Source organism: Trichoderma breve, chromosome 1 (assembly GCF_028502605.1).
Source record: "Trichoderma breve strain T069 chromosome 1, whole genome shotgun sequence".
Taxonomy (NCBI): domain Eukaryota; kingdom Fungi; phylum Ascomycota; class Sordariomycetes; order Hypocreales; family Hypocreaceae; genus Trichoderma; species Trichoderma breve.
The window spans coordinates 1045020-1071899 of record NC_079232.1 but is presented as its reverse complement, the minus strand read 5'-3'; the positions used below and the strand labels follow the sequence as shown (position 1 = coordinate 1071899).

General features: G+C 50.9%; 11 protein-coding genes across 11 annotated transcripts; 7 read left to right on the top strand and 4 right to left on the bottom strand.

Annotated features, from left to right (window-relative positions):
* Window positions 1-2341: 2341 nt before the first annotated feature.
* T069G_00360 (d-isomer specific 2-hydroxyacid dehydrogenase, NAD binding domain-containing protein) lies at window positions 2342-4055 on the top strand (the record flags this gene model as incomplete). Its single annotated transcript, XM_056167570.1, has 3 exons — window positions 2342-2587; window positions 2932-3086; window positions 3149-4055. 3 exons carry the CDS (start codon window positions 2342-2344, stop codon window positions 4053-4055), a joined length of 1308 nt encoding a protein of 435 aa, XP_056032886.1.
* Window positions 4056-4725: 670 nt separating this feature from the next.
* T069G_00359 (amino acid permease domain-containing protein) lies at window positions 4726-6622 on the bottom strand (the record flags this gene model as incomplete). Its single annotated transcript, XM_056167569.1, has 3 exons — window positions 4726-4891; window positions 4946-5559; window positions 5624-6622. The coding sequence occupies 3 exons, from the start codon at window positions 6620-6622 to the stop codon at window positions 4726-4728; spliced, it is 1779 nt and encodes a 592-aa protein (XP_056032885.1).
* A 753-nt stretch (window positions 6623-7375) lies between these two features.
* T069G_00358 (uncharacterized protein) lies at window positions 7376-7880 on the top strand (the record flags this gene model as incomplete). Its single annotated transcript, XM_056167568.1, has 2 exons — window positions 7376-7684; window positions 7746-7880. The coding sequence occupies 2 exons, from the start codon at window positions 7376-7378 to the stop codon at window positions 7878-7880; spliced, it is 444 nt and encodes a 147-aa protein (XP_056032884.1).
* Window positions 7881-8474: 594 nt separating this feature from the next.
* Window positions 8475-10065, bottom strand: T069G_00357 (uncharacterized protein; the record flags this gene model as incomplete). The annotated part of the gene is made up of 3 exons (XM_056167567.1): window positions 8475-8758; window positions 8975-9388; window positions 9450-10065. 3 exons carry the CDS (start codon window positions 10063-10065, stop codon window positions 8475-8477), a joined length of 1314 nt encoding a protein of 437 aa, XP_056032883.1.
* A 4216-nt stretch (window positions 10066-14281) lies between these two features.
* T069G_00356 (uncharacterized protein) lies at window positions 14282-16997 on the top strand (the record flags this gene model as incomplete). The annotated part of the gene is made up of 3 exons (XM_056167566.1): window positions 14282-14858; window positions 14905-16626; window positions 16666-16997. The coding sequence occupies 3 exons, from the start codon at window positions 14282-14284 to the stop codon at window positions 16995-16997; spliced, it is 2631 nt and encodes an 876-aa protein (XP_056032882.1).
* A 467-nt stretch (window positions 16998-17464) lies between these two features.
* T069G_00355 (origin recognition complex subunit 2 domain-containing protein) lies at window positions 17465-19058 on the bottom strand (the record flags this gene model as incomplete). The annotated part of the gene is made up of 2 exons (XM_056167565.1): window positions 17465-17579; window positions 17662-19058. 2 exons carry the CDS (start codon window positions 19056-19058, stop codon window positions 17465-17467), a joined length of 1512 nt encoding a protein of 503 aa, XP_056032881.1.
* Window positions 19059-19657: 599 nt separating this feature from the next.
* Window positions 19658-20414, top strand: T069G_00354 (mitochondrial PGP phosphatase domain-containing protein; the record flags this gene model as incomplete). Its single annotated transcript, XM_056167564.1, has 3 exons — window positions 19658-19879; window positions 19935-20273; window positions 20328-20414. 3 exons carry the CDS (start codon window positions 19658-19660, stop codon window positions 20412-20414), a joined length of 648 nt encoding a protein of 215 aa, XP_056032880.1.
* A 422-nt stretch (window positions 20415-20836) lies between these two features.
* T069G_00353 (uncharacterized protein) lies at window positions 20837-21290 on the top strand (the record flags this gene model as incomplete). The annotated part of the gene is made up of 2 exons (XM_056167563.1): window positions 20837-21014; window positions 21091-21290. The coding sequence occupies 2 exons, from the start codon at window positions 20837-20839 to the stop codon at window positions 21288-21290; spliced, it is 378 nt and encodes a 125-aa protein (XP_056032879.1).
* A 1148-nt stretch (window positions 21291-22438) lies between these two features.
* Window positions 22439-23654, top strand: T069G_00352 (patatin-like phospholipase domain-containing protein; the record flags this gene model as incomplete). Its single annotated transcript, XM_056167562.1, has 2 exons — window positions 22439-22932; window positions 23012-23654. 2 exons carry the CDS (start codon window positions 22439-22441, stop codon window positions 23652-23654), a joined length of 1137 nt encoding a protein of 378 aa, XP_056032878.1.
* A 553-nt stretch (window positions 23655-24207) lies between these two features.
* On the top strand, window positions 24208-24902 carry T069G_00351 (tim17/Tim22/Tim23/Pmp24 family domain-containing protein; the record flags this gene model as incomplete). The annotated part of the gene is made up of 3 exons (XM_056167561.1): window positions 24208-24285; window positions 24376-24471; window positions 24549-24902. 3 exons carry the CDS (start codon window positions 24208-24210, stop codon window positions 24900-24902), a joined length of 528 nt encoding a protein of 175 aa, XP_056032877.1.
* Window positions 24903-25387: 485 nt separating this feature from the next.
* On the bottom strand, window positions 25388-26733 carry T069G_00350 (uncharacterized protein; the record flags this gene model as incomplete). Its single annotated transcript, XM_056167560.1, has 4 exons — window positions 25388-25485; window positions 25567-26236; window positions 26314-26414; window positions 26478-26733. The coding sequence occupies 4 exons, from the start codon at window positions 26731-26733 to the stop codon at window positions 25388-25390; spliced, it is 1125 nt and encodes a 374-aa protein (XP_056032876.1).
* Between the last annotated feature and the right edge of the window lie 147 nt (window positions 26734-26880).

Sequence of the window (26880 nt, the reverse complement as noted above, 5' to 3'; positions counted from 1 at the left end):
CGTTCCTGCAGGAGATATATGGGTAGGAGAAGGGGCCTGGAATTGAGGCTGGAGTTGATGTACGCCACAGGTTGTTCGCTTGATGACTGATTGATGTAAAGCCACGGTAGATTTGGGGTTTTTACTTTTAGTGATATTAATGGTGTAGCTATGTTGGAGATGTCCTCAATCTAAGAATGGGGAGATTGGAGAAGTCGTATTGCTCTTCCATATGGTAGCTCATCTCTTTACGGGTTAGATTGGTAAGCATCATATAGATAGACCATCATTATTACAGGTCGCATTCTCTATCAAATGCTATATTTGAGCTCTGATCAAATAAACAGAGCGAGAGGTGTTGTTTGATCACTGTTCATATGTCCGTTTACATGATGTTGATATTAGTAGGGTAGGTACTCCGCACGTGTAAGAGAACAGTAGCAACACTTTCCCCAACACTGCAAAATACATTAATTTCTTACCTGGATGCAAACTACCTAGTACAAGTCATTGTATGCTACCAGCGAACTACTGTTATTATAGACGCAGCTATTTGCACACATTTCTTAAGGAGTTACTGAGCAGTCTCTTCTATACGCTGGTCAGCTGTCAGTGTTTGGAGGCTCCAAGCTCCGTGTCTTCAGCGGGGTTAAAAGCGGGACGCAATACTGTGGGGAAATTCCCAAAAGGAACATGAGCTTCTGCCATGGAATAAGACGGGTGATACAGCCTGATGTATCCAAATCGGCCGAAACATGCAACAATCGCCTCGCCACCCCTCACCGTGAGATGAGCAAAATCGCAGCAAAGAGGGTGTCTCAAAGGCGGGGGAAAAGAGGAGGCCCAGCCAATTGATGTTCATCCTCGCATATTAAAGGATATTCCAATGTGCAGCACTGAGATGAGCCAAATGGTTGGTGCGGCTCGATGCTGATTGGCCGGCCGAGTCTCTCCGGCTTAACTTTTAGGCTCCGTGCATGTAAGTGAATGTTAGTCGAAGCTTCAACTGCATGTAACCTACGAGAGACAGTAAGACCTAGACAGACTATCACTGTAAGGTAGGCTATTCATTCTACCTACCTTGGTAGTATTCGAGGATTGGAACTAGTTAAACGATGAAATTGCCTCATTGAAACACACGGCGGCATCAGCCTCACACAGGGCAGGACTTGCATTAGCAGAGTGGTATTGCGTGTAAATAAGACATGAACTACCAACATACCTTGCAGCGGCATGCAAGCGTGTCCAATAGTACTATAGCTTTTGGAGTGCATGCATAAACGACGAGACAGTTTGTCAATTATATGTAGTGGTTGATGCTACAGTATATCTCTCTGTGTAAGTGACGAAGACAGCATAACATGCCTTACAGCTGTACAGTACTGTACTTTCTTTCTGTGTCAACACAAACACAACACAACACAACATGCCAGATATAGAATCCATACCACCAAACTACACCTATTCAAGTACAGTATCCAACAAAAAGATCAGCAACCCTTGTCCTCCTTCTCCTTTCCCCCGCTCCCAGCGCTAAGCCAAACGCCAAACTTGGCTTCCCCCACATCTCCAACGTGACCCCGAATCCCGAGATATGTACGCTCGCGATGCCATCAAATTACGTCTTCGGCTAGATTAACTGGAACCCGGCTGATCCTCTCACTCCCCACCCTCTTTTGTTTTCTTTTGGAGACGCCTCTCCCAATGGGATCAATGGGAGGGGACATCAGTCGCGGCCATCGGTGGGATGCCGAGCCTGCAGCGAGCCGGGAAGGGGGCTCCGTCCATGCCCCCAAAGCCCCAGTGACGACGATTCGAGGCCAGGTGAGGGGAGAAAAAAGAGCAGAGAAGTGTCAGAGGAGACAATTACGTACGGGGGAACGGAGTAGATGAGGGGCTTTTCTTCGATTGCTTTCTTTTCGTATGTGTCATTTGTCTTTGTACGGTCCTTGTGAGAACTTGAGAGGGGGTGTTGGAGGCGAAGTGGAAGTCTTTTGGGGGGTTTTCTCGGAGCATAAATATCGGAGGCTGCTACTCTGCTCTACCACCTCCCTCAAGCCATCCCAAATCCTCATTCTTCCCGAACAAACCCTTGCAGGCAACCTCCAAGCCTCAATTCAGCCCGAAAAGAGTCGACACAGCATCAGGCCATCGCTCTCCACCCTTGTACGTCTCTTACTTTTACCCCCCGGCATCTACTTGTGTTGTCCTCCGACGCCCGGGTGGCTAATTAACTAACATTAACAGCAGTTTTCTTACATATATAAGCTCTTGTCGCTCTGATTGAATCGAGAAAACCCTCGTCAATCAGATCATCACCACTCCATCTTCTTTTTCTTGTTCAAGAATTAAATCAGCCAAAATGGTATCTTTCCGCCCCCTTTCTCGTTCAGTATCACTCGCCTCGCGAGCTACCCTCGTCTCTTCAACCCCTTCTATTGCTTCCCGTCAATTCTCCTCGCGCGCAGCTGGCCTGGCCAACTCCTCCAAGCTGGGCTCCTTCACCAAGCCACGCCTCATGCCGTCATCAATCCGCACGCTGACAACCGCCCGCGAAAAGGTCAAAGTTCTCCTCGTCCTCTACGACGGTGGCAAGCACGCCCAGGAAGTGAGTGTTAAATTCCTCTCCCCTTGTCTTGCCAAAGTTCTATTGTGCTTCTTGGTCGTGCCATTGGCCCATGAGCTTTCCTGTCCATGTTGATTCTCGGACCATATATGTGGGGGCCGCATCGTCTCGATCCAAACCACAAAAGATGGGGCCGTTTGCGCCGGTCCTGAAGCCAAACTCCGCTCATCTTACGGGAATGCGGGGGAGACCGGCTGCTGGCCGCCGAGAATCTACATTGCGGGGGGAAGCTCTCCAATGACTTAAACAGAAGTAGTGATAGTGCTGGTATAGAGGCATTTGATATATACAGAACATCATTTTGCTAACAAGTGAATCACTAATAGGTCCCTGCCCTTCTCGGAACGACTGAGAATGAGCTCGGCATCCGCAAGTGGCTCGAGGACCAGGGCCACACTCTGGTCACCACCTCCGACAAGGAGGGCGAAAACTCCAAGTTCGACCAGGAGCTGGTCGACGCCGAAGTCATCATCACCACCCCGTATGTTGAAACTCGTCTTGATCTTCTCACTATGTAGGTCCTGGTCTAACAGCAGCGAATAGCTTCCACCCCGGTTACCTGACCGCTGAGCGTCTGGCCAAGGCCAAGAACCTCAAGATTGCCATCACCGCTGGTATCGGCTCCGACCACGTCGACCTCGTCGCCGCCAACAAGACCAACGGCGGCATCACCGTCGCCGAGGTCACCGGCTCCAACGTCGTCTCCGTCGCCGAGCACGTCGTCATGACCATCCTCGTCCTCCTCCGCAACTTCGTGCCCGCCCACGAGCAGGTCGCCAGCGGCAAGTGGGACGTCGCCGCCGTCGCCAAGCAGGAGTACGACCTCGAGGGCAAGGTTGTTGGTACTGTCGCCGTCGGCCGTATCGGTGAGCGTGTCCTGCGCCGCCTCAAGCCCTTTGGCTGCAAGGAGCTGCTGTACTTTGACTACCAGGGCCTCAAGCCCGAGGTCGAGGCCGAGATTGGCTGCCGCCGCGTCGACACCCTCGAGGAGATGCTCGCCCAGTGCGACGTCGTCACCATCAACTGCCCGCTGCACGAGAAGACAAAGGGTCTCTTCAACAAGGAGCTCATCAGCAAGATGAAGAAGGGCTCCTACCTCGTCAACACCGCCCGTGGCGCCATCGTCGTCAAGGAGGATGTTGCTGAGGCTCTCCGCACCGGCCACCTCGCCGGCTACGGTGGTGATGTCTGGTTCCCCCAGCCCGCCCCCGGCGACCACCCTCTCCGCACCGCCGTCAACCCCTTCGGCTTCGGCAACGCCATGACCCCCCACATGTCCGGAACTTCTCTGGATGCCCAGAAGCGATATGCTGATGGCACCAAGGCTATCCTCGAGAGCTACCTCACGGGCAAGCACGACTACCGCCCTGAGGATCTGATTGTCTACAACGGTGACTGGGCTACCCGCTCTTACGGTCAGCGTGACAAGATCAACACCGTCAAGCAGTAGATGATGGTGGGAAGAATGAAGGGAGGAACCTGGAAAGGGGGGAGGTATTTGCCTGGCTTGACAAAGGAGGGAACAAGAAAACCCGCCTGCTGAAAGAAACCAAAATGAACACTTAAACAAAATCGGCTCATCCATGTATATGATAACGCTGAACAACGACACGAATACCTCTTGCATATCTAGCTATTAGTGCCAGCAACAATACGATATCTTTTTTTATTTTTTCAACTAAATTCACTTGACTTTGCTGTGTGACTTGTCGTGAAAATTATCTTTCTTTATAACAACTCTTGTATTCGTACAAATTAGTATCAGCATCATCACCCTTCATCAACATGTACAAGACAAATATTATACAGCGTAAGGTAATTAATAAAGCCTTTATTCATTATACATGCTTATAAATAAATGTATTCAACTCTTTCACCATGCGTTACTCATTGCAGTCTTCACATCCGTTAGCAATCATGCCCTCCCAATGCCAGCCGTCATCAATGTCTAAGTAACCCTTTTGAAACCACCCCAGCCAAAATCGAGCAATGCTCATTAAACCAGCAAAATTCAAACAAGGCATTAATAAGTATAAGTAGTATTCTGTAGAACAATTCCATACGGGGAATTTTTACCCGACGCGAGAAGCGAAAAAAGAAGAAGAAAGATGCACATTCCCTCACCGTCTCCAGAACCGCCACCACGGCTTCTCTGCATCGCCAATGTCGCCGCTTCTCCGCGTGGTAGACCTGTCTCTCCCTCTGATCCGCCAAAAGTACACCGGAATACCGGCCGCGACGAATGCCACGACAATCATCGTCTGTAAGGGCTGCGCAAAGACGGCCCTGCTGAGCAAGAAGAGACTGACGCAGCAAAAGATGATGGGGGTGGAGATCCACGTCTTGTAAGGACGCTCCAGGTGCGGCTCCTTGACACGCAGCACAATGAGGCCCAGTACGGTGACAAAGTAGAAAGTGTAGCCTGCCACGCCGTAAAAAGTGACCAGTGTGCTAAATTCGCCGATGATGCAGTATCCTGACGTGAGAACGGCGTTGAGTAGCAGGGCGTAAATAGGGGTAAAGAACAAGCCAGCATCTTCGTCGCCAAAGCAGCTGCGGAACTTCTTGGAGAACCAGCTGCGAGAGCGCTGCGTCGACAGGCCGTGGTCGTTGTCATTGCTACCGACACCCAACCGGCCGAAGATGTCAGGGATGTAGCCCTCCTTGCCAGCGACGTAGATAAGTCGGCTGGCAGTAAAAGTAGATGAGTTGAGAGCGCCGAAGCAGCTCGCGCTAACGATGAGCGCAAATACGAGCGCGCCAATCGGTCCAAAGACTTTGGATCCAAACATGACGGCGACGGTGTTGGAGGCGTTGATGGACGCCAAGGGGAGGACGAGAAAGTAGGACACGTTGGCGAGGACGTAGGAGACAATGACCAGCGGCATGGCCGTGTGAATGACGCGGGGGAGGTCCCTGCTAGGGTTGCGAAACTCGCCCACGACGTAGTTTGTCTACATTGAAGCGCAAGTTAGATGGCAGCTCTTTCGTTGTTCACATGTGCTTTTCGCAACTCACATTGTCCCAGCCATCATAGGCCCATAGTCCGGCATACAACGCAATCGCCCAATTTGACGGATCCGAAGACGTGCCTGTGAACCAATCGTGCGATTTCCACTCGCTGCTTGCATCTCCTTTAAACGAGAGGCCCGTGGCGGCCACCACGATGCCCACCACAGTCACTCCCAACAGTGCCACAAACTTGAGGAACATGAGAAAATCATTGACCCGCGTGCCGACCCTTGTCGAGATGCAGTTGAGAAACGTCACCATGAAGATGCCCACCAACGCAACGGCCTTGTTGATCCAGGGGTTAATCGTCTCGGCTTCCGCGCCGATGATGGCCCTGACGAAATACTCGCCCATGATGATGGCGATAATGGCAGCGCTCCCCGGCTTCAGCACCAGGAGAGCCACCCATGAGAAGAGGAATCCGGCCAGCTCACTAAACGTTTTGGCAAGATAGACCTGGGAGCCGCCGTTGAGGGGGATTGCGCCTCCCAGCTCGGCGTACGAGGCACCGCCCGTCCACGCAAGAATGCCCGCCACCACCCACACGATGAGGGCTGCGCCAGGAGACCCGAGCCTCGCGCTCACCTGGCTAGGCGAAGAGAAGATACCAGACCCGATAATCAGTCCAATGATGAGCGACAAGCCGTTCAGATACGTCAGCGTCTTGAGCTTCTCCAGCGACCCTCCACCCAGCCCCCCATTCGGCCTGCCTGCTGATGTCGGCGCGCCAATGGGTGCGTATCCGCCAGCGCCGGCCGTCGAGCTCAGCGGGAACAGATTGCCCGCAAAGTCGAACGCCGACGACACCGAGTACGAGCGGCCCAGCCTGCCCCTCACCGCCGGGTTGCCGTCGTCCAAGGGATCCTCCTCCTCCACCATGGACAGCCTCCGCGACGACGAGATGCTCTGACGCGACGACACCTCCGAGGCGGCGCCGTCGTAGGCGACGCTGGAGCTGGCCAGCGACGCGAGCTCTAGCGAGTCCCGCGATTGCGACTGCACCATGGTTGCTGTCTTGTTTGTCCCTGTGCCCTTTTGTGTCCTTTCTTCTGACTCCTCCTCACTGGTCGCCCAGTGTTTCAAGTTGTTTATGTTTCGACCGGCGAATTCAGCAGAGATATCCCATATCGCTTGAGGCCAGCCAACTCAAATCGTAAGCAAGAAGAGACGTCGTCGTAGTCCGTAGCAAGAAGTCGCAGATTTCGACACCGATGGAACAAAGGAATGCGCTGTCTCGCAACAAAACCGCCTCGGTAACCGAAAAAAAGGAACAGGGCACAGATTATCGTAGTCTTCGTAAATGACGTCTTCGAAAGTAAAAACAAAGAAGGAAGAAGAACTGAAAAAACGAATGCTGAGCACAATCGAAGCTATTTCCCCCTGAATATAAAAAATTATATAAAGAAAAAGAGTCGGTGGACCAAAAGGAACTTTAATCAACGGTTCGAAATGTGAAGCGACACACGAGCCGCTGTTCCCCTCGCATGTACTAGCAGAAAGATGGGAGCAATTGGCCCCCCCCTGTTCGCCCGCTTTTCATTGGCCTGCCATTCAATGCTTAAACATGCTAGCGTCGTATTGTCGGCCTTTCTCCTTGATGACTAAGGCGACAGCGACTCTTTGCATTCGATCTGCGATTCTGCATTCTCACCTCATCGTTTATTGTCGTTTATTGTCGGCGCCGTGAAAACCCTCGTCGTCGCATAGGAGGTCTCTGCACCGCGCCTCTTTTTGGTGTCTGTTATCCGACGATTAGCAATGGGCTCCGACGATTACAAGGCCATTGGCGGCGGCGCCCTCAAGCTGAAAGGCGCAAAAGTCAGCAAGAAGAAGAAGAAGACCGCCAAGTCAGACCTGGAAAAGAACCTCTCGACCGGAGACGATGCCGCACTCGTCAAAAAAGACAACGACAGCGACGACACGTCCAAGCGCAGGCGCGATAAGAAGAAGAGCCCCGTAGACGATGATCACCGCAGCAATGAAGATGGCGAAGACAAGGAAGAGGATGAACCAGTGGTACTCAAGACGGAGTCCGAGCGACGCTACGAGGAAGCCAGAAAGAAGAGGGTAAGCCTCGTTCGCACCTTGAGCCTCAATTTGGAATGATGTTGGCTAACATATGGCACAGCTTCTCCAGATTGCGCAATCGTCTGGATCAAGACCCGAGTTGTTAAAGACACACAAAGAGCGCGTCGAGGAGCTGAATACGTACTTGTCCAGGCTGAGCGAGCATCACGATATGCCCAAAATCGGACCGGGCTAAACGGCAATGGTGCATTTGCATCGGGTCCTAGGGGAAACATATTTGCATGGAATGGAGTTTCGGGAGTTTACTATCCCTAGATGTTGAAATTATTAAATTATTATATACCCATGAAATCTATCAAAAGAAATACAAGCATACACATTTTACGACAATGATGGATTAGAAAATCGAAATATGTCAAATATCACAAGTCCAAAAAAACAACGATTCTTATATGTTGCGCCTAAATGTGTGGCTGCTGTGTTTGCTTGCTTGTACGCTTTGCTATATGCTGAAAGTACACTGTATCCCCTTTTTATGCCATATGTGCCAAAAGATTATGAGGCTATCCCGCGTAGGGCCCCATCCCAGTCTAAGTCCAAGTTATTTGCTGAAAATATCAAAAAATGCAGTTACCCAATCTATGCATCTGCCGAGTTGCTGTATTAAGAAATGAGTGGTAAGGAAGTGGCCGTGAATTGTTGAGATGAAAATGAATGAAACGCCGTTGCCAATTCCTCTAGTATCGATACGCTGATGCTTATGCAAGTTGAAAGGAGAGTGAAAATATTGGGAGGAAAAAAAAGGAAAGAGAGGTCGGTCATGTCCGTCTTATACCATAAGAACGGCTCCAACCAAGAGACCAATGACAGCAGGCAGCACCATCTCGCCACGAGGCAGAGAGGCAGCGTTCTGAAGATCAGGGCTCTTGGATCCCTCAGCCTGGTCGGTAGGGACAACGGCAACCCATGAGGTGGAAGTGAGTGTAGTGGTGCCGCCGTTGGGAAGAGTTCTGGTGTAAGTGTGGAGAACCGGAGCAGACGTCGTCTTAGTGCCTGAAGTGATGGTTGTTGCCGGACCCTCGCTAGTAGTGGTTGATGATGTTATGGAGTTATCTGCCAAAAGCGTGTTAGTTATTGACACAACCATTGTTTAAATACCAGAAGATAAAAGAAGAAAATGATAGTTTCGTCTCGCAAAACTTGAAGCACTCGCAACCAAGCAACTATGAGAGTTCCCTTTCACATCCAGGCGAATGGTCCAAGCATCAACACCAGAGTTGGGATGTCCGTCTCCACAATGTCAAACGACAACGCGAAAATCTGACATACCAGTAGTGGTCTCTGTCGTTGTCGTCGATTCCGGAGGGGAAGTTGAAGAAGGGAAGGAAGAGGTAGAAGAGGAAGGGGGCAAAGTATCAGAAGCAGTTGTAGATGCATCGGTAAACGATGAAACGATGCTTGATGACGACCTACCAGAAGAGGTGGTGGACTCTGGAGCGGTGGTGGTGGGAGAGGAGGAGGCAGCCGTAGTGGTCTCTTCAGTTCCTGTGGTGGACGTACCAGTAGTAGTAGTGGATTCAGAAGGCGAAGTGGTCGAGCTTGGGGGCTCGGTTGAGGTTGCACTTCCGGTGTTAGTAGTAGTCTGTTCGTCGGTGGTGGTGCGACCTGCGGTGGTGGAAGCAGGAGTAGAGGTTGAAGATGAGTCCGAGGTTGTGGACCCAGCAGTGGTACTGGGGGGTTGGGCTATTGATACGTGAGTTAGCCATCGTCACAATGATACTTTCAATGCCAAGGTAGAACTTACTCGTAGTAGACTCAGTCGAGGATTGCTCAGGAGTCGTGGTCGAGGATGATGACGAATCCGTGGTTGACTGTGCAGGCGAAGTTGAGGATTCCTGTACCGAAGTAGACGAAGAGGACGGGGGAGTTGTAGACGATGAATTGGGAATGGTGGAGTTGTTGTTTGGTGTATCCTCTTGTCTCTTGGCAATCTGGACAATAGCCGAAGCCACAGAAGGGTCGTCGCCATGGATAGCATCAATGGCATCACGATCCGAGGGGAAGACGCCGTGCTGGTATCTCTCGGGGAGATAGGCATGCAGCAGCCGGTGAAGCAGATCAGGAGACGCCTTCTGAAGTGCCTCGGCCAGCTCCCCGTTGGAGGCGTGAGCCTTGGCCACGGCCATCTTGTTGGACTTGTGGCAGTTGACGACGCTGGGCCGAGCAGTGGCAACGCCCAAGCCGAGGACGAAGCCCACTGCGATAATGAACAGTGCCCGCCTAAAGTAAACCATCTTCCTATTCTTGCTGGGGGTCTGCTGCGTAAGGTGCTGATATCCGGTCTGCTTCTCTCCTTGGGTGCTCTTCAGAAGTCCAGCCTCTAGGTGACCATCACGGTCATTGTAAGCCGCGGGAGCCATGACAGCGGATAATATACTGTCAAGAGTGTGAACGAATGGGGCAGTTGAGTATCGTATGCGAGTCCCGTGTTGCTGCAGGCAGGGCAGGGGGTGTCTTGAAGTTTACGAGACTGGACGAATCCGAGACACACGCCACCACCGGCAGGCCAAGCGGAGAGGGTTTTTGGGTTTTTGGGTTCAACTATGCCGGACCCGAAAGGTCTAGCAAGAGGGTTTTCGAGTGAGGGCGGGTCCCGTTTTCTCTTTTGGAGAATTACACTCGTCTGGAGTCTCCTCTTGGGGCAAAGTCTGGGGCAAGATGGCTGCAGGTCTCCGTTTTGCCGAGTCGGGTCGGGGATGCTGAGAGGCGTTTCTGGTCTGGCCAACGAAGACGACAACTGTCGAGTCCGCGTATGTGTTAGGTGTATATATGCAGGTGAATGAGGAGAAGGGGAAAAGTGTGGTGGAAAGAGAGGCTGCCGTTCCTCGACGATGGAAAAGTATAAGTTTTGGGGGCTGGAGGAGGGTCCGTGGGCTTGCATAAAGGCGCTCCGCCAGCTTGTGAAAGATAAGAAATGGATAGCAAGCATCAGCATCAGTCAACGGCGATGGAAAACAGGATCGAAGGCTGCTAACCCGCTTGGCACGGTTGAACAGCCTCGCCGCCGTGTCCGCGCTTGTACGATACAGTCACAGTATCACAAGCTCTTCTGTTGCTATCCATGGATACGAGGTGGTGGCCCTGGCTCCCGGGCCCCAGCCCACTGCCCACTCTGCTTCAGCTGGCATGGCAAAGACGGCAGCAATGACAGCTCACTGATACAAGGACAAGGGCGATAGCTTATCCATGCGTCATTATTAGCGGACAGCAGACGCTTGCGCAGGCTGGAGGTTGGGCTGGCGGGACTTGAAGCACGGGCTGAGGGCCAATATTTCCAGACACAAGCCATCTGCTGTCTCTGACTGGCTGCGACTTTGGGCCTCGGAGAGCTCTAGCGCACTAGGCCCGCTGCAGGGGGGGAGCTATCGCGGAATCCATGACGAGTTTCAGTTTCTGCAGAGCCGCTGCCGGGTTTTGACAGACTCGGGGCGGCTTTCAAATGTGTGGACGTGCATTGATTGTTATTTTTTTTTTCTTTAGCGCCAAAGGGAGCTGACTACTGGCGGTACCAGGCGCAATTGTACCAGGCATGCATCGTCCACTATCTGACTCGCTCGATGCTATAAGCGGCAAGCAAGGGAAGAAAAGGGACTTGATTGCAGACATGGAAGGAGAAGAAGAAACATGACACAGGTGGACGAATTCAATTCCGATTTATTAGCCCAGCGTCTCCATTCCAGCGGCAAACAGGCGTTACGCCACGTCAGGCCTCTGTTCCTGTTTTGAGCTTGAAGCTTTTAGACTTTTGGGTACTGTTTCGCCCCAGGAGCTCGCGACTTCAGCAATAGGTACTCCAGGATGACAGGGCGAAACTCGGCGATAGAAGGGGAGCAGCAAGTGAGCAAAGGATCAGGTCTAAATGATTACGTGTACATAAATGTAGGCATCAATTGCTCACTCACTGCTCACTATCCGACAACACAGCAATTGATGCCGCTGCATTTGGCGCCTTATCCCGGAGCGGCTTCATGAAACTCGTCTCTCCGCCCGATGTCTTGATTCTTTGCTCGGGCAAGCTCCTCCGTACTCCGTATTTCAGTCTACAGTAGCTGTTAATCCACTTGCCGGCATGAGTATCGCCACCCAACCACCAGCATCAACAAGCCAGTGAGGACTCCCGCGGTACGCAGTAGTTCGTGGCAGGACTAAGACGAGCAGCGCCTTGCTTGGACAGTGCCGACTGATTAATCAACTCCGGAGAAAACAACCATTCTTGATGTCTGGCTCTTTCGTTTCTAGCCTTACCACACCTTGCACCTTGTCATGGCAATTCCCGTGCCCTCTCCTCGGATCTTGGTTGTCGTATCCCCATTTAGCACAGGTAGCGGAGTCCCTACTCCCCGGTTGTACGAGAACCTGCAGTTACGAAGTGGCATCGCCCATCTCCTTATGATCACCGATGGTCATATATCACCCGCCTTGGCCCATGTCCCGACGACAAAAGGGTTGCGTAAACCATGATGGTCTGGCGATGCGATGACCTCTTTTCCAGTGTCTTCGCTCGTCACCAACACGTCCATTGCATCTGCACAATGGGCTCCCTGGCTGTAGCCCGTAACCAGTAGCGTGCTCCTACTCACCCGTACAAACTCTTCATTTGTCCATCGAAGAGAAGCGTGGCGTGATCTCCCATCTCCACAGCCCGTTTCCTAGTTTTCCTAGCTCTCGCTGCCGGCATTCCCGCTGCTTACACTCTTCCACATCATGGACAGGGCCTGCCGTGATCGTGAATAATCGGGGCGGTGTAACCCCTTTCGTGGGCGCCTTGAAGACGCCGGAACGCCGCCCGCAGCATCCCGTAACCATGACGGCGACGAGATGCGTCCAGGTTCGAATGTGAGCATGTCTTGCGAATGCCCCCCAGGATACGCTCTTTTGCTCTCGTTATTCTCCGCGGGATCGCCCCGAAGCGGTGTTATAAGCAAACGAGTACTAGCCGTGCGGCTAACAGCAGCTGCTCCGTAACCGCACTCCATCACTGACATCACCGCCAAAAGCCCAACCGACGCTGGCTCAGCCCATTTTCTCGCGCGGCTCGTATTCGAGTCGAAAGAAGCGGGAAGGGGAGAATTTGGAGACTTGGCCGGCCCCGACTGGACGATGGACTTATGCGGGTAGAAGGCCCAGACTGTCGCTCTTCTGGCCAATGTGCAGAGGCCAGCAAACTTTGGGATTTCAGCCAAGGCTTATTTAGGCCCTGGATCAACGTTTAGATTGGCGAGTCCGTGCATTTGGTGCCCTCAGCCTCATGGGGAATTCTCGAGGTAAGCAAGGGTATCCACGCTTCTGGAAACGCCTCGGAGGCTACGGCGCGCAATCCAGCGGATGGTCAAAGAGTAAAAGACCAACCTCCAAGAAATTGGAGAGAAAAGAGGGGAAGGAGGGCAATTGCTGTTGACAAATATGTACTCGTACACACTCCAGCTTCGGATGAGCAGCATTGATGTATATCATTATCAATTGACTTACAGCTATTAATTAGTTAATAAGTCATATGCCAAGCCTATACTTGCTGTTGGCAGCATCTCTCAGTGAGAATCCAATCTTCGGATACCGGAAGCACGGCCGGCTTCAATCTGTAACCCTGCAAACTATCTTCGTGAGATTCAACTCGATAGTCTCAACTTTGTTTGTCTGGTGCAACATGTCTTTCCATGATTTGCGGCCGTTGAATTGGCTCCACTCGAGCTGAATACATTTAGCCTCCCGGCCGTGTACCAGCTCAAGCATGGCATTTCTCTCGACACCAATTGGCTGTACGCATCCCGGTTTCAACCTTGGGGGCTCTGCATTGCAGCTGTAGCTTCAGATCCTCTCAGCCTTGTGAAAATGCCATCCTTGTTGTGCCAGGCCAGTGGGAGGTTCCAATTGGCGTTGCAAGAGTGTCGAGGCTGCAAACTTTGCTTCTACTCTGCTCTTGTTGCCCATTTTGGTAATGTTTAAACAAACTGATCAGTCACTAACTTTAACGTGGCTGCTACTAGTCGCAGTCGATCCAGCCAGCTGTTGAGACAATTAGCAGAGGAGAACCGGCGTCTAGCTACGAGGTTTCCGTTGCCGAGACACGTGAAGTTGACGCCTGCAATGCTAAAAACGCACAGGCACAGGCACAGGGACTTAATATATTAAATGCCGTTGAACAAGTCCAATAAAATGGCCAATCATCCGTCACACATTCTTGGCCAAATGCCTCTTCAAGCATATCTCAAGCGCAGATTCATGCAAGTACCATGCACGTATGATTTGCAGGGCGGTGACTTTGGCTGCCATCAGGGTTTCACGTGATAATGCCAGCAAATGGACCAACTATTCGCAAAGCCTCAGCGAACCGTGGGTAAGGTACACGTAGCTTTCATGTGAAAGTCAAACACCATTCCACGTAATTTCGTTTATTTTTCTCGATTTAATTCTCCCAATGTAAACACTCCTTTGCCTGCTGAAGCCGCCCCGAGCAGCAGCCATTGGAATTCCACCAAGGCTGTCGACGCCTCAGTTCCCTAATACGTCATCCAGATCTCGAGCCACATCCACTTCAACCGTCTTCAATGGTTCCTAGCAAAAGTGGCCTCACACGACATGCCAACGCACCTCAGCCCAGAGTCGACAGAGGCTCTGGATCAAGATGAACAAGGTGTCCTTCGGGCATTGAACCGGTCGCCTCACCCCTACCACCACCAGAGTTCCGAGCTGCCCTACCCCTCTGACCATCTGGTCTCTCGCGGCGAGCGAGCTGCATCTCCGAAGCTAGGCAACGACCCGAGCCAGCCATCGCTATCAGGTCTACCAACCTTCTCGAAGGAATCGACGCCAGCGAGCGATAGCGGCACCGATGCCGACGATGAACACTTCCTCAAGGGCCTGCCGCCGCCAAAACTGCGACCCCACAAAGGGCTGAGAGGCCGAAACGAGGTCATATCTGGAACCTCGACGCCACTCTTGTCGCCCGCAGTCCTGAAAGAACCAGCACCTCCAACGGGTCGTCGAGTATCACATAATGGCAAGAAATCTGAAGAAAGGGCCATCTTACCGGATGTCATCCGCCGGAAGAAGATTCTCGTACAGCGAGCCATTGAAGTTGGCATCATCACCACGCTCGCTGGCATGATCCAAGCCAACAAGTTGCTGGCACCGGTATTACGAACTTGGTGTAAAGGTGCATCACATCCATCCTCCATTCTTGTGAATTTCTTTCTTACTAGTTGTAGATTTCTATCTCTTTGGTGCCCTGTATGGAGGGTTGTTACTGCTGTATCCGATTCGAGTTATGGCATGGAGCTACAAGAATCGCCCGGCATCTTCAAGCTTGGCGTTAAAGATTCCCTCAAACTTCGACCCTGCGCCTCTTCTCTATCCTCCATCAATCACGATATTTGTGTCACTGCTCGTATCTGTTAATAACCCAGCAGTTATCCTCCCCAACATTATCCTTGGCATAAGCTCGATCCCACAGCAAGTGGTTCCGAAACTAGATCAAAACGCTGCATATGACTCTCTTCACTGGGCTCTATCTTGTCTACCTCTGGTTTGGCGATCTTCTCTATCAGATCACTCTCGATTTATACCGACTTATTCCTTCCTCACACAAGAAGACCTCGTCCTGCTATACCCCCTACATCGAACTGCTTCCGCAGTATTACATCATCTTACCACGACCAGTCTCCTTACAGCCGAACTTCAGCTCCTTTCGATTGCGCTGATCAACGTGTTGCTCTTAGCGTCATCGCCCCAGATTCAGATCCTTAAAGCTCTGCTATGGGGTGGTGGATTGAGTTTACTAGTGCTCTGTGGTGCCGTGATTAGATGGGGAATTGTTTTGGCGAGAGTTCCCAAATGGCGGTTTAGAAGAGAGCCATATCCGCCACGGCGCCCTTTTTGGAAGTCCTTGGTTAGACTGTTGTCCTGGCAGAGGCTTAAAAACGAAATTCTAGGATCACCTCATGATTTACACGACGATATAACGTTTTCAACCGATGACGACGAAGACGATTTGCGATTTAGCTCTCCTACTAGAGTTCAATCTCTCAGCATAGCGGCAGACACCCCATCTGACGTGCACAATCCCTCTTCGCCCACTATCGAGAATGGATGGAAAGCAGGCGGAATTTCTCGAAGACATACGACTCCATTCCCCGAGAAACTCTCTCGCAAAGTAGCAACGCACACTCCATCTGGAAGAAGAAAACGGACGGCATCTGTTTCTATCCGCGCATATTTCAAGTTTACACCGGCACAAGCAGCACTGAGGAAGTGGATATATGCAAGCTATGTATATGCCTGCTTGGCATTCATCATAGTGGCCTTTATCCGCCCATATGTACAGAAATATGCCCTTGATGGCAACGAGCCTATGGGCTGGGCTCTCGGCTACTTTTTTGGTGACCTACCAGGGTTCAGATATCGAGTTGTCAGGGCCAACCTTGAACGCTGGATTTGTCTCCCCCCACGGCTTGATACTTCGGATGCGAAGCAGTGTCACCGTGGCTGGGTAGAGCATGTTCGCCATGATGATTTTGGCGAGACCAGCACACGTCTCTTCATTAGCGGTTACTGGGTCGCTATTCTCATTGTTGGACTTGCCATTGTGTTTCAACTAAAAAACACGTACGAGGTGGACACCCGGCGGAAGGTGTTCCATTTCATGATGGTCGGCATGCTTCTTCCAGCGACCTACGTCGATCCGACGTTTGTCGCCTTGGCTCTTTCGATCGTCCTGGCGATATTCTTGATTCTGGATCTGCTACGGGCAAGCCAGCTGCCGCCTCTCTCCAAGCCGATCGCCTCCTTCTTAGCTCCGTATGTGGACGGAAGAGACTTTCGCGGGCCTGTTGTAATATCTCACATCTTTCTCTTGATTGGGTGTGCCATTCCTCTCTGGCTGTCGCTTGGATCCTTGCCGCGGACTGGATCCAACTACCTGACCGGTTGGGAAATACCCACTAGAGAGATCAGTATGGTTTCAGGAGTCGTCTGTGTTGGCCTGGGTGATGCAGCTGCCTCCCTCATTGGGCGCCGATATGGTCATCGCAAATGGCTCTGGGGTGGTGGTAAAAGCCTCGAGGGGAGTTTGGCATTTACAGTTGCCGTCTTCCTGGGTCTAACGGCTGCTAGTCTCTGGCTTCGAATAGGCCAGTGGCCTGTTGACGGCGAGGGCACGAGCATGACTACCAGAGCTGGACACGCCTTGGTGTGTTCCTCCATGGCTAGCTTGACAGAAGCTGTCTTGACGGGAGGCAACGACAACGTCATTGTGCCAGTGATTCTCTGGACATGCGTTAAAGCGCTTGAAGTTTAATTATATAGAAGCATGATACGGGCGTTTTCTTTCTCTCTTTGGTTTATCAAACGATGGGTATTTAACTGCAGTGTGGGATCATACGATGAAACGATACATTTTTTCCCCTCTTCATCTGCTTGTTTTAATAGATCGATTACAGATGGGTAGGATTAGACAGCTGCATGTGATGAGAATGCCAGCGCGATGCAAGGGGAAGAAATTATGATCTAATGGTTAGATATTTACTAGGACATGAGGTAGAAATAGACGGATAGTTTTCGAAAAGAAGAAGTGCAGTTAGTGTCAATAGGGACCATTCGGACTTTGGAAAAGGGTCACTGTGATAACTCAATGCAAGACTTTGTAGATACTAATGCTAATGCGCCATCGCTTTTGGTATATTCGTTCCCTCGTGTGTATCCCTCCTGTTCCTTTTAACAATATTGATAGAGAAGCATCATCAAATCAACTAACAAGCAAAATAACTATGCAGTTAAATCTTCTAAAATGGCTTCAAGATCTTCCTTTCTAAACGGTAGGCTTAGCAATTCCGTTCCTAAGTTGTCTTTACGACTTGTCAACATTTGATGGTCATGGAATCTAAGGAGAGTAATGTTAGTATCGTTATTCGATGATTTACGGGATGATTGCCAAAGGGGGATTTCGGGTATTGTTGGCTTACTCTTTGAGCAATGTCCGAAAAGCCATTTCGGAGCTACAGATGAATTCCTCCACGGCCTTGTTATACACCATTCTATACTCCAGACCAACGCCGTCGTCGCCTTCGTCTTCCATTGCAATGAGAACTTCGCCGACAAGCAGGCGGAACAGATTCTTTGCGTTTTCCGTGAGACTCTTGAGGACAAACGCAACACCTTCACGGCCGTTGACACGCTGGGATTGCCGGCCAAGCAGTTCGTGGACATCATCTACAACGTCGAGCTCAGCCTTGAAAGGCGAAAAGGTGGTGCAGTCGTGAAAGACAAAGTTAAAGTCTGACCGAACGCCAATATCCCACAACAAAGGGAAATCAGGCGAATCAGCGGACCCTACGAGGTTAATCTGCGGATGGGCTGCGAGCTGGGATAGGATAGCCTGAGAGCCGGGCTTGCGGAGGGGAATGGCGTCGATGGAATTGACGACGATTGTGATGGTGAGTTTCGTAGCGGAGAGTAGGGAGGTGATGCTTTGGATCATGACGGCGGGTTGAGCGTTTGGCACTCTTTGGGTGGGATCAATGGCGGACGCGACGACGCTGAGGATCTCGCGGAGGTTTGTTGTGTGAGCGTAGCCGTTGACCATGACAATCTTGCCGGCCTTTGTTGACTTGTTGTTGGAGTGGATGTAGGTCGCAAATTTGCGCAGGAGATGCCTCTTGGACCCCAAGCCGTAGAGACATACGCTAAAGCCCTGAGATAGCTCAAACGCCCATTGTGGAAACGACTCTGCGTGGAGGGACTCGAGGTAGTCGATGTTCTCGGCGTGGCGATCCTTGTGTTCCCGCAGAATGCTAAAGTACTCGTCATGGGAGAGCAAGTTGAGGGATGTCAAGGTATTGTCTGACGTCTTGGGCCGGCCAGGTTTGTTGTGCAGAAAGTACAGCTCATGGGGAGGCAAATTTCTCGGCGGCGTAGGCGATCTGGCTCTCTTGGGCCGGCCCTTTCTTCGAGCTGGTGTTTTCGAAGGCGTCGCAGCTTCGTCCGCTACAAAGCTTGCTGCCTCGCCGTCTGTTCTCTCCTCCAGCTCGTCTTCGCCGTCGTCTTCGTCTCCAGCATCGCTCGACTCATAAATCTGCCTTGCAATATCGTCGTCGTCATCGCTCCCTCCATCTCCAACGACTCGGTCTATCAAGGCTCTTGCGCTCTTCTTCCGCGCGGATCGGTCTGCTGCTCTGCCGGGCGTGAGGGCATTGAAGCCTGTAGGTTTCTTAGGAGTTGAAAAGACGGGCACGACGTTTGATTTCGCATTGGGAGTGTTGCTATTCGACTTGGCTTTTGGAGGACGTCCACGACGTCGAGGCGTGGGTGTTGTTGCAATCGGTTCGGGCTCTGTTGCTGTTTCTTGGATGTCTATGTCCATCTTGTCGCCCAATGACGGGGTATCTGGGTGTTCTTCTTCGTTTGAATCCATAGTAGTTTCTTGATGAGAGTCGATAGCTTCAAAGCTTCGTATTGACTGGTTCTCGAGTTTTTGGAGAACCCGTAACTGCTCGATGATTGCTGTTGGATGGAGGGGTCGTTGCTCAAGGGTATCTTCAAATTGCAGAGGCGTGAGAGATTTGAGTAGTAAGAGATGGTGTTGCCAATCACATTATAGTTGTGATCCTTTTAGTACAATTTGGAATCCATTCCCCTTCCAAGAATGGATCTGTAGGAATGATGTTCTCGTCAAGCTTCAATGTTGTCAAGCAATAATCAATGGCTGACCTCATCCGAGATTCTCCCTGGAAAAGCAGCTGAGCACTCAACGCGACAGACGCGCTGAAGCTACCGGAGCTCCAGGGTCCTGAGGCACTAAAATGGACGATTTGGCGTAGCGCCATTGACCCACTGGAGCTGCCAGAAGAAATTGCATCAATTGTGTCTGTCTTCTTCGCACTTACATAGATGTGCATGTAAATCATTCATTATTCAGGTTCACTCTTTTTCCACATATAAAATATTAAATCGTATTCCAAAATGAACTTCAACCTGTACGGGTCGCTCAACTCAGCAAAGCTTCTGCTTAAGCCGAGCTTGTGTCTGCCTCATCACATTGCACCAACATTCAACGATCTTCCCATCCCTCTCGACTCGGTCCTGCAGAGAGAAGGCCGGAGAGTCAACATCAAGGCCGTTGTTCTTGACAAAGACGACTGTTTTGCTTATCCCGATGCGAAAGAAGTATATCCCGCTTACAGAGTACGGCCATGTCCCACCATTTCTAAACTGCAGCGTCACTAACGGAAAGCTACAGCTACACTTTGAAAAGCTCAAGCAGACCTACCCTGGTCGCAAGCTCCTGGTAGTGTCCAACACAGCTGGAGCAACTAGCTGGGATAAAGACCTCAAGCAAGCAGCAGAAGTTGAGAAGAGCACGGGAGTGTTTGTCCTCCCTCACTCGACAAAGAAGCCCGGCTGTGGCGCCGAGATCATGGCGTATTTCAAAAAGTACCCAGAAACTGGAGTGACTGATCCGTCGCACATTGCCGTTGTCGGCGATAGACTGACAACGGACATGATGCTGGCAAATATGATGGGTGCATGGGCGTTTTGGATCAAGGACGGTGTTGTGCCGCTGAATCAGAAGAGCATCGTGAGTTGATGAAACTGCTAAAGTACTGCTGTGTGTGATGCTCATATTGTGTAGTTTTCCAGGATTGATCACTGCATGGCAGGCTTTCTCCAAGCACGAGGCGTCAAGGCTCCTGAGCCTCAAATTCCTGAGAAATACTGAAATGCCTGTTGCTATAGCTCTAATTCGCCAGGCTAGTAGAGCTATTTTGAGTCGCTTCCCTCTTGGGAGTGTCTGTGAATCACTGACAGAGACAATCCGGGTGACGGCTATGTCAAGAGAATGTCATCCGTTTGGTCATCTGGCGGTCAGCATGGACGCTGGAGCGGCTTTCCTGATGAACTGAATCACCTCGTGGACGACCATGGTGCCAATGCTCCGCTGCTATAAATTCGTGCTGTTTTGCGTCTAACTCTACAATAACTGGCGACGGTAGACTGGATGCTTTCTTACACCTTGCGAAGCTCTTATCAATCTTCCACTCCTGAACATCCTGGCCTTTACTGGATTCTTTGACTATACACCCACCAACCTTCGCCAGGCTACGTTTCTTCAGAGAATATTATACTCCGAGCTCGCACACAATGGGTGGCAAAACGTGGTCTAGGCAGGAGGAACGCTTCTTCTGGAAGACAATCGTTCCACAGTCTCCAAAGGCTGTGAAACCGGCTGATCGAATCCATGACTGGAAGGTCTGCGCCGAAATCATGCAGCGAGAAATGGGAGTGAATGCTCGCCGCAAGTATTCGAAGCTTATGCTTTGTATGTAGCATAGTCCTGCAAACTCAGCGTCTTCTCTCAGAATCACTTGCTAACTTGGCGTTGCTCTATTTTCAAGTCGAACATTATTTCCAAAACGTTCAGACTGGCCACAAGTCGCCTTGTGCCCGCGAGTTTGTGGTAGAGCACAAGCGTGAACTTGGTGAGTTTCGCAAACGACAAGTGCTGTCAGATTCCGTGGCTGAAGAGATTCCAGTGCGGTCTCAAGAGCGAATGGTTACTTTGATGCAAAGAGAGGCTGTCATGGCCAATCTCTAGATGGGAAATTACTGGAACTTTCTCCGTGGCTCTGCTTTTCAACTTGCTTCATCTTCGTCGACATTACGAGCACGGCAGAGCTCGGGGAGGATGGGTAGACACAGAGTTGAGTTTATATAAGCATGTTGCAAGCATGGAGATCCTCTCTCGGGCTCGTTTATTACATTTTTTCAGTCGCCAATTAGACATACAGAGCTGCGTTATTGATGTTGCGCTCACTGCTCGGCAAGACGAGTTTTGATGGCCTGTTTACACGTGGATCAACAATATGTCACTGCCATCAATTACACCCCAAAATCCATAGCATTCCAAAGGCCACTCTCAGATGGGTAGATAGAATAATCGCATACAAGTATGTATTCGCCTCAAGCTGGATTCGAGTACCTCTCCTCCTACAAACGCAGCAACCATCTTCTCAGCAGAGCAAAGATCCAACCGTCTGCTACCTCTTGATCTCGATTAAACACAGTGATCACCAGAGCTGTAATGACAAAACTTGCTCTCATGCAGGCCCACAGTAGCAGTGATTCAGATGCATCATTGAACATTTCAGCTGCCGTCGCATCACTTCCACATTCGAACTCTTTGCACTCAGCTGAACGACCATCTCCGTATCTCTCGCCACTCAGATCCCCAGATCACCTCCGTACAACGCAGGGGCAGAAAACGACTCCTCCACAGCCGAAGCAACTATGGTCAATACCATGGCCTTCAGCTGTTCTCGATCTACCTATGAGAAGACAGCCCATCTCGGCAGAGACTAGAAGGCGTTTTCCAGGGCAATATTTCCAGGGGTTCGCCGTGAGATTTAGAGGCTAGTGGACGGGCCGCGTCTGAGTGGAGCTGGTCTAGAGTGGGCAAACAAGAGCTCAGCTGGGCCAAGAGTCAATAATTGGCCCTGTAGCGGCTCTGGAAACGGGATGGACCGGCAATAGTCTGGGAGGCTTGACGGGGACTCTATTGATAGTTTGCAGCTCCATTTGTGTGAGTTGTACCAGCACACTCACCAATGTGTAAGTAGATAATAGATACTCTTACTATATAAGTAACAATTGCGCTCCCAAAACTCTCATCTTCAAATTGTTAAACTATTCCAGCATTCTTCTCTTCTTCTAGCTATTTACATAGCATAGCCACACCACACCACAATGGTCTACCTCCCTGCAACACGGCATCTCAACGGCGTCCGCCTCCTCGCTCTCGATGGCGGCGGCGTCCGAGGCGTAGCATCCCTCATCGTCCTCAAAGAAATCATGAAGAGAGTCCAGCAACGGAAGGGTCTCAAAGAAGAATGTCGCCCTGCAGACTATTTTGAACTGGCCGCAGGCACGAGTACTGGTGGCATCATTGGCATCATGCTGTTTCGGCTTCGCATGACAGCTTCAGACGCCATTGATCAGTACGACATTATCTCCAAGGAGGTGTTTAGCCCCAAAATCTATGGGTGGAACATCACTCGCGTGATGCCCAACTCGCTTGCTTCTTGGATCAACAACAGCAAGACGCTGGTTCAGAGCAGTAGATTCGACGACGCATCGTTGAAAAAGGCCATTGACAAGGTTGTTGCCAAGTATGGTCTGGATGAAGAGGACAGGAGGTTGAAGGGCGATGCGCCATTGATGCATCCCAATGCCGGCAGGATGTAAGTATCTTTTTCTTTTTCTTTTTCTTTTCAACTCTTGTCTGCAGGAATCATATCTAATAATGTGGTGCTTGAAAAGGTTTGTCTGCACAACAGCGCAAAACAGAGCTGAAACGGTCTTGTTGAGATCATACAAGGACAACACCATCCACGTCCAATCCAAAGTCAACGACGTCATGCGAGACCATTCAGACAAAATCACAATCAGTCTGGCTACGCGCGCAACCTCTGCCGCACCAACATACTTCCCCGAAGTGAAGTGGCCCGAAAACGACCCCAAGCTGACCTTTTGGGACGGTGGCCTGCTCAACAACAACCCCATCGACCAGCTGTGGTACTCAAGATACGAGCTCGTCCAGCCAAACGAGCCTGCTCCCGCCATATCGTGCGTCATCAGCCTGGGTACCGGCTACGTTAAGCCCGATTCACCATCTGAATCATGGTTCCAGCTCGCAGGAGTGGCATCTTCAGTCATGGGCTTTGCTACCAACACAAACGCAAAGGGCAAGGACTTTTCACGACACATGACGGCCTTGAACAACCGGTCTGAACATTCTCAGACGAGATACGTTAGATTGAACCCGTCGCTTGGTAAAAGCGAGATTGGGCTGGCGGATTACACCAAGATGGAGGAGCTGAAGCAGTTGGCGACTGCGTATATTGAGGAGGAGAAGAACCAGCTGTGGATTAACAAGGCCGTGGCTGCGGTGTGTGACGAATGAGAGCAATTGAGTCATTTTTATGTAGTTTGATGTTATTTAAAGGCGGGTAAGATATGTACTGGCATTGCATTGTGAGCACTGGGATTGTTTTAGGATCTTGACAAATAGACGAAGCTAGAGGAAATATACGAAAGAACTCTACTTATACTGCGAGTCTGAGTTCGTATTATCTATTCATTAAAATGAGATCTATGTATGTATGATCCAATATGCCGAAATTATCCAATCTTAATCAAATAAAGTGCATATCAATATATTATCACCAATTCTTCCCTCTGTCACACAAATTCCACCTCCCGCAACCCTCCCGCTCCGCTCCGGCCGGCGGCACCGAAGCCTGAATTTCAGCCCCGCCGCGGGGGACAGTCAGAATCCGCCAACCCACCAAGGCGGTCAAGCCCGGCAGAAATAATTCCTCTCGTTAATCTTCAAGGTCCCTCGTAGCTGGGCGATTCAAACAATCCCCATTACTCGCATGCAGTGACGGCATCATCGCCATACCGGCCAATCACTCAATTTATTCGATTTCAGAAGCTATTTGTTTTTCTCCATCATGAGCATCCCAACTCCTTTCAGCGGGGGCAATACGCCTCTTCCGCAGCTGGGCGGCCAAGATCCTAACGTCAGAGCTGTAAATCTACCTCTCTCTTCTCTTTGCGCGCGCCAACGAAGTTCGGCAGCAACATCGCATAAATAGTACACTAACCGTTCTCCGATCTAGATTCAAGGCGCAATGGAATCATGTTACGGCAAATCCATCATGTCAGGCGTCATGGGCTTCGGCATGGGCGGACTCTTTGGCCTCTTCATGGCCTCTGTACGTTTCCTCTATCCTACTACCAGTCCCAACTCGCTCGTCCATTTTGCTAACACGTTCTACTTTTTTTTCTACAGATGTCATACGATACCCCCTTCGGCAGCCCCCTCCAAGGCGCCAACGGCCAGCCCGCCATCACATCGCTCCCCCTCCGCCAGCAGCTCAAGATCGGCTTCAAGGACATGGGCACGCGGTCCTGGAGCATGGCCAAGAACTTCGGCAAGGTCGGCGCCCTATTCTCCGGGATTGAGTGCGGCATCGAGGGCATGCGGGCGAAGAACGACCTGGTCAACGGCATGGCGGCCGGATGTCTGACGGGAGGCATCTTGGCCAAGAACGCGGGCCCGCAGGCCGTTGCGGGAGGATGCGTTGCCTTTGCGGCGTTTAGTGCGGCTATTGATGCGTACATGCGCCAGCCGAGTGACGAGTAGAGCAGCTGCTGTTTTTACCTTGCCGAGGAAGGAAAGGGGGCTTGTATGATGATATGAAGGATTTTGAGGATATGTGCTTTTTAACTTGGTGGTAATTACGGGCTGAGGAGTTCCGGTAGAGTGTACATATAGAGCATCTGGGTTGGCGTTGGCGGAACTGACACATGGCATCTCTCCACTTTGAGTGTGGCCTTTTGATTAAAACAGAGAAAGAGATGGCAGCATGTTATCGATTGAATTGGGAGATCTGGACGTGTATAACAATACCCAGGCTTCTATAGAGGCAGATTATGTATATTATGAGAAACTCATTATTGAACAGTCTCAGTTTCCCTCCTCTCCAGACATGCCAAAAGTCATGTACATCTAACACCCCATACCACTTATTTTATTACTATATAAACCCAGTACATATTCCTTCCCTACGTATTAACCCCGATAATTCATGACCATGCCTCATTAAACGAAACCATCAACGCTCAGTCTTACGACGACTGATAAACTTGGAACTTGCCAACTTCCCAGTACGCATCCGTGAAGGACTGGGGTTGGTTTGCAACAATGTCGGTACAGTTGCTGGAGCCTGCAGGTATCAAGTACTGTTAGCATCTTGGCCAATACAGAAAAGATCGCAGAATATGCGAGGTAAAAAGAGAGCACTTACAACCAGAACTGTCCCAAACTCCATACACCAGGTCACCGCAGAGATCAATGTTCAGGATAATCGAGTTATTCCTGAAGTGATTCCCAACATTGCAGTCCGTGCTCGGAAAATCAGCCGCGGCCTCGCCCCAAGTGCTCGGATCAGGCTTCTGGCTCGTAATGTCGGAGGGGATGGCGCTGCGAGCAAACTGCCACACGCGGATACCCGCATCACGCCACTCCATGGCCATGATGCCGCCTCCATTCTTGTTGTAATCCGAGCCAAAGGTGCTGTCTGCGCCCTGGACGCCGCAGCCTGCGTTGCCGTTCTTGGTGGCGTCGCAGTTGGTCTGAAGGGCTTTGTCTGCCTGCTTCCTCTTCACGCCCATGGAGCAGCCGCTGGAGGTGTGAAGCGTCATCTGATTTCCGTCGGTAGCCTTGTTCGTTGCCTCCATGACATCGATCTCGCCGTTCTTGGGCCAGTTGGATGGATCAGTGAGCCAGAGAGCGGGCCAGGTGCCGCAGCCAAACGGAGTGTGACGGACGTCAAAGATGAATAGACCGTTGTTGTAGGTGTTTTTAGATTCTACTCGCACTGAGAAGCGACCCGTAGAAGCATCGGGGTTGCTGCCCGGTCCGACAGAGGTGTCGACTCTGAGGACTGCAGCATCTTGGGATGCAAAAGTCAGGTTCTAACAGCATGTTAACGACATCTCTGGCAATTGAAGTACCCATGATAGCTGATAGCATGAAAGCTACTGCTACTTACCAGCTGCTTAGCTTGAGGCTCTGGGACGTAGTGCACAAAGCCTTGAGCAGGGTCAAATCCTGTGAAGTAGTTGAAGTTATCAAAGAAGGATTCTCCCTGGACTAATTATTTGCCCCCAAGTAGTGGTTAGCATGATTCCCCAAATGAGACATGAGTAAACTCACATGTATCCTTTAGGGTATAGGTGAGCTGGGAATAGTCGGGATATGAGCTCTTCTTCCCTTGTGTGACGCCAACAGCCACGCCAATGACAATGGCGATGACAATAACTGCAGCGATGCCGATCCATACTTTCTTGGACCAGTATCTCGGATCCCACGCAGAGGCGGAGGAGCCGGATTTTTGATAGCCACCACCAGAACCAACTTGGAACTCTTCGTATCTGGGAGGGATCTCGCCCGGCTTTACGCCTCGATCCATTTTGGTGCCTGAAAGATGCGATTTCCCTTTGGGCTCAGAGACGAAAGACGAGAGGGGAAAAGAAGAGAGAAAACAGGGGCAGATATGCTCCTCGCTTTCAGTTTTGTCGAAAGGCGTGCAATACCGCAATTAAAAAATTCAAATCAA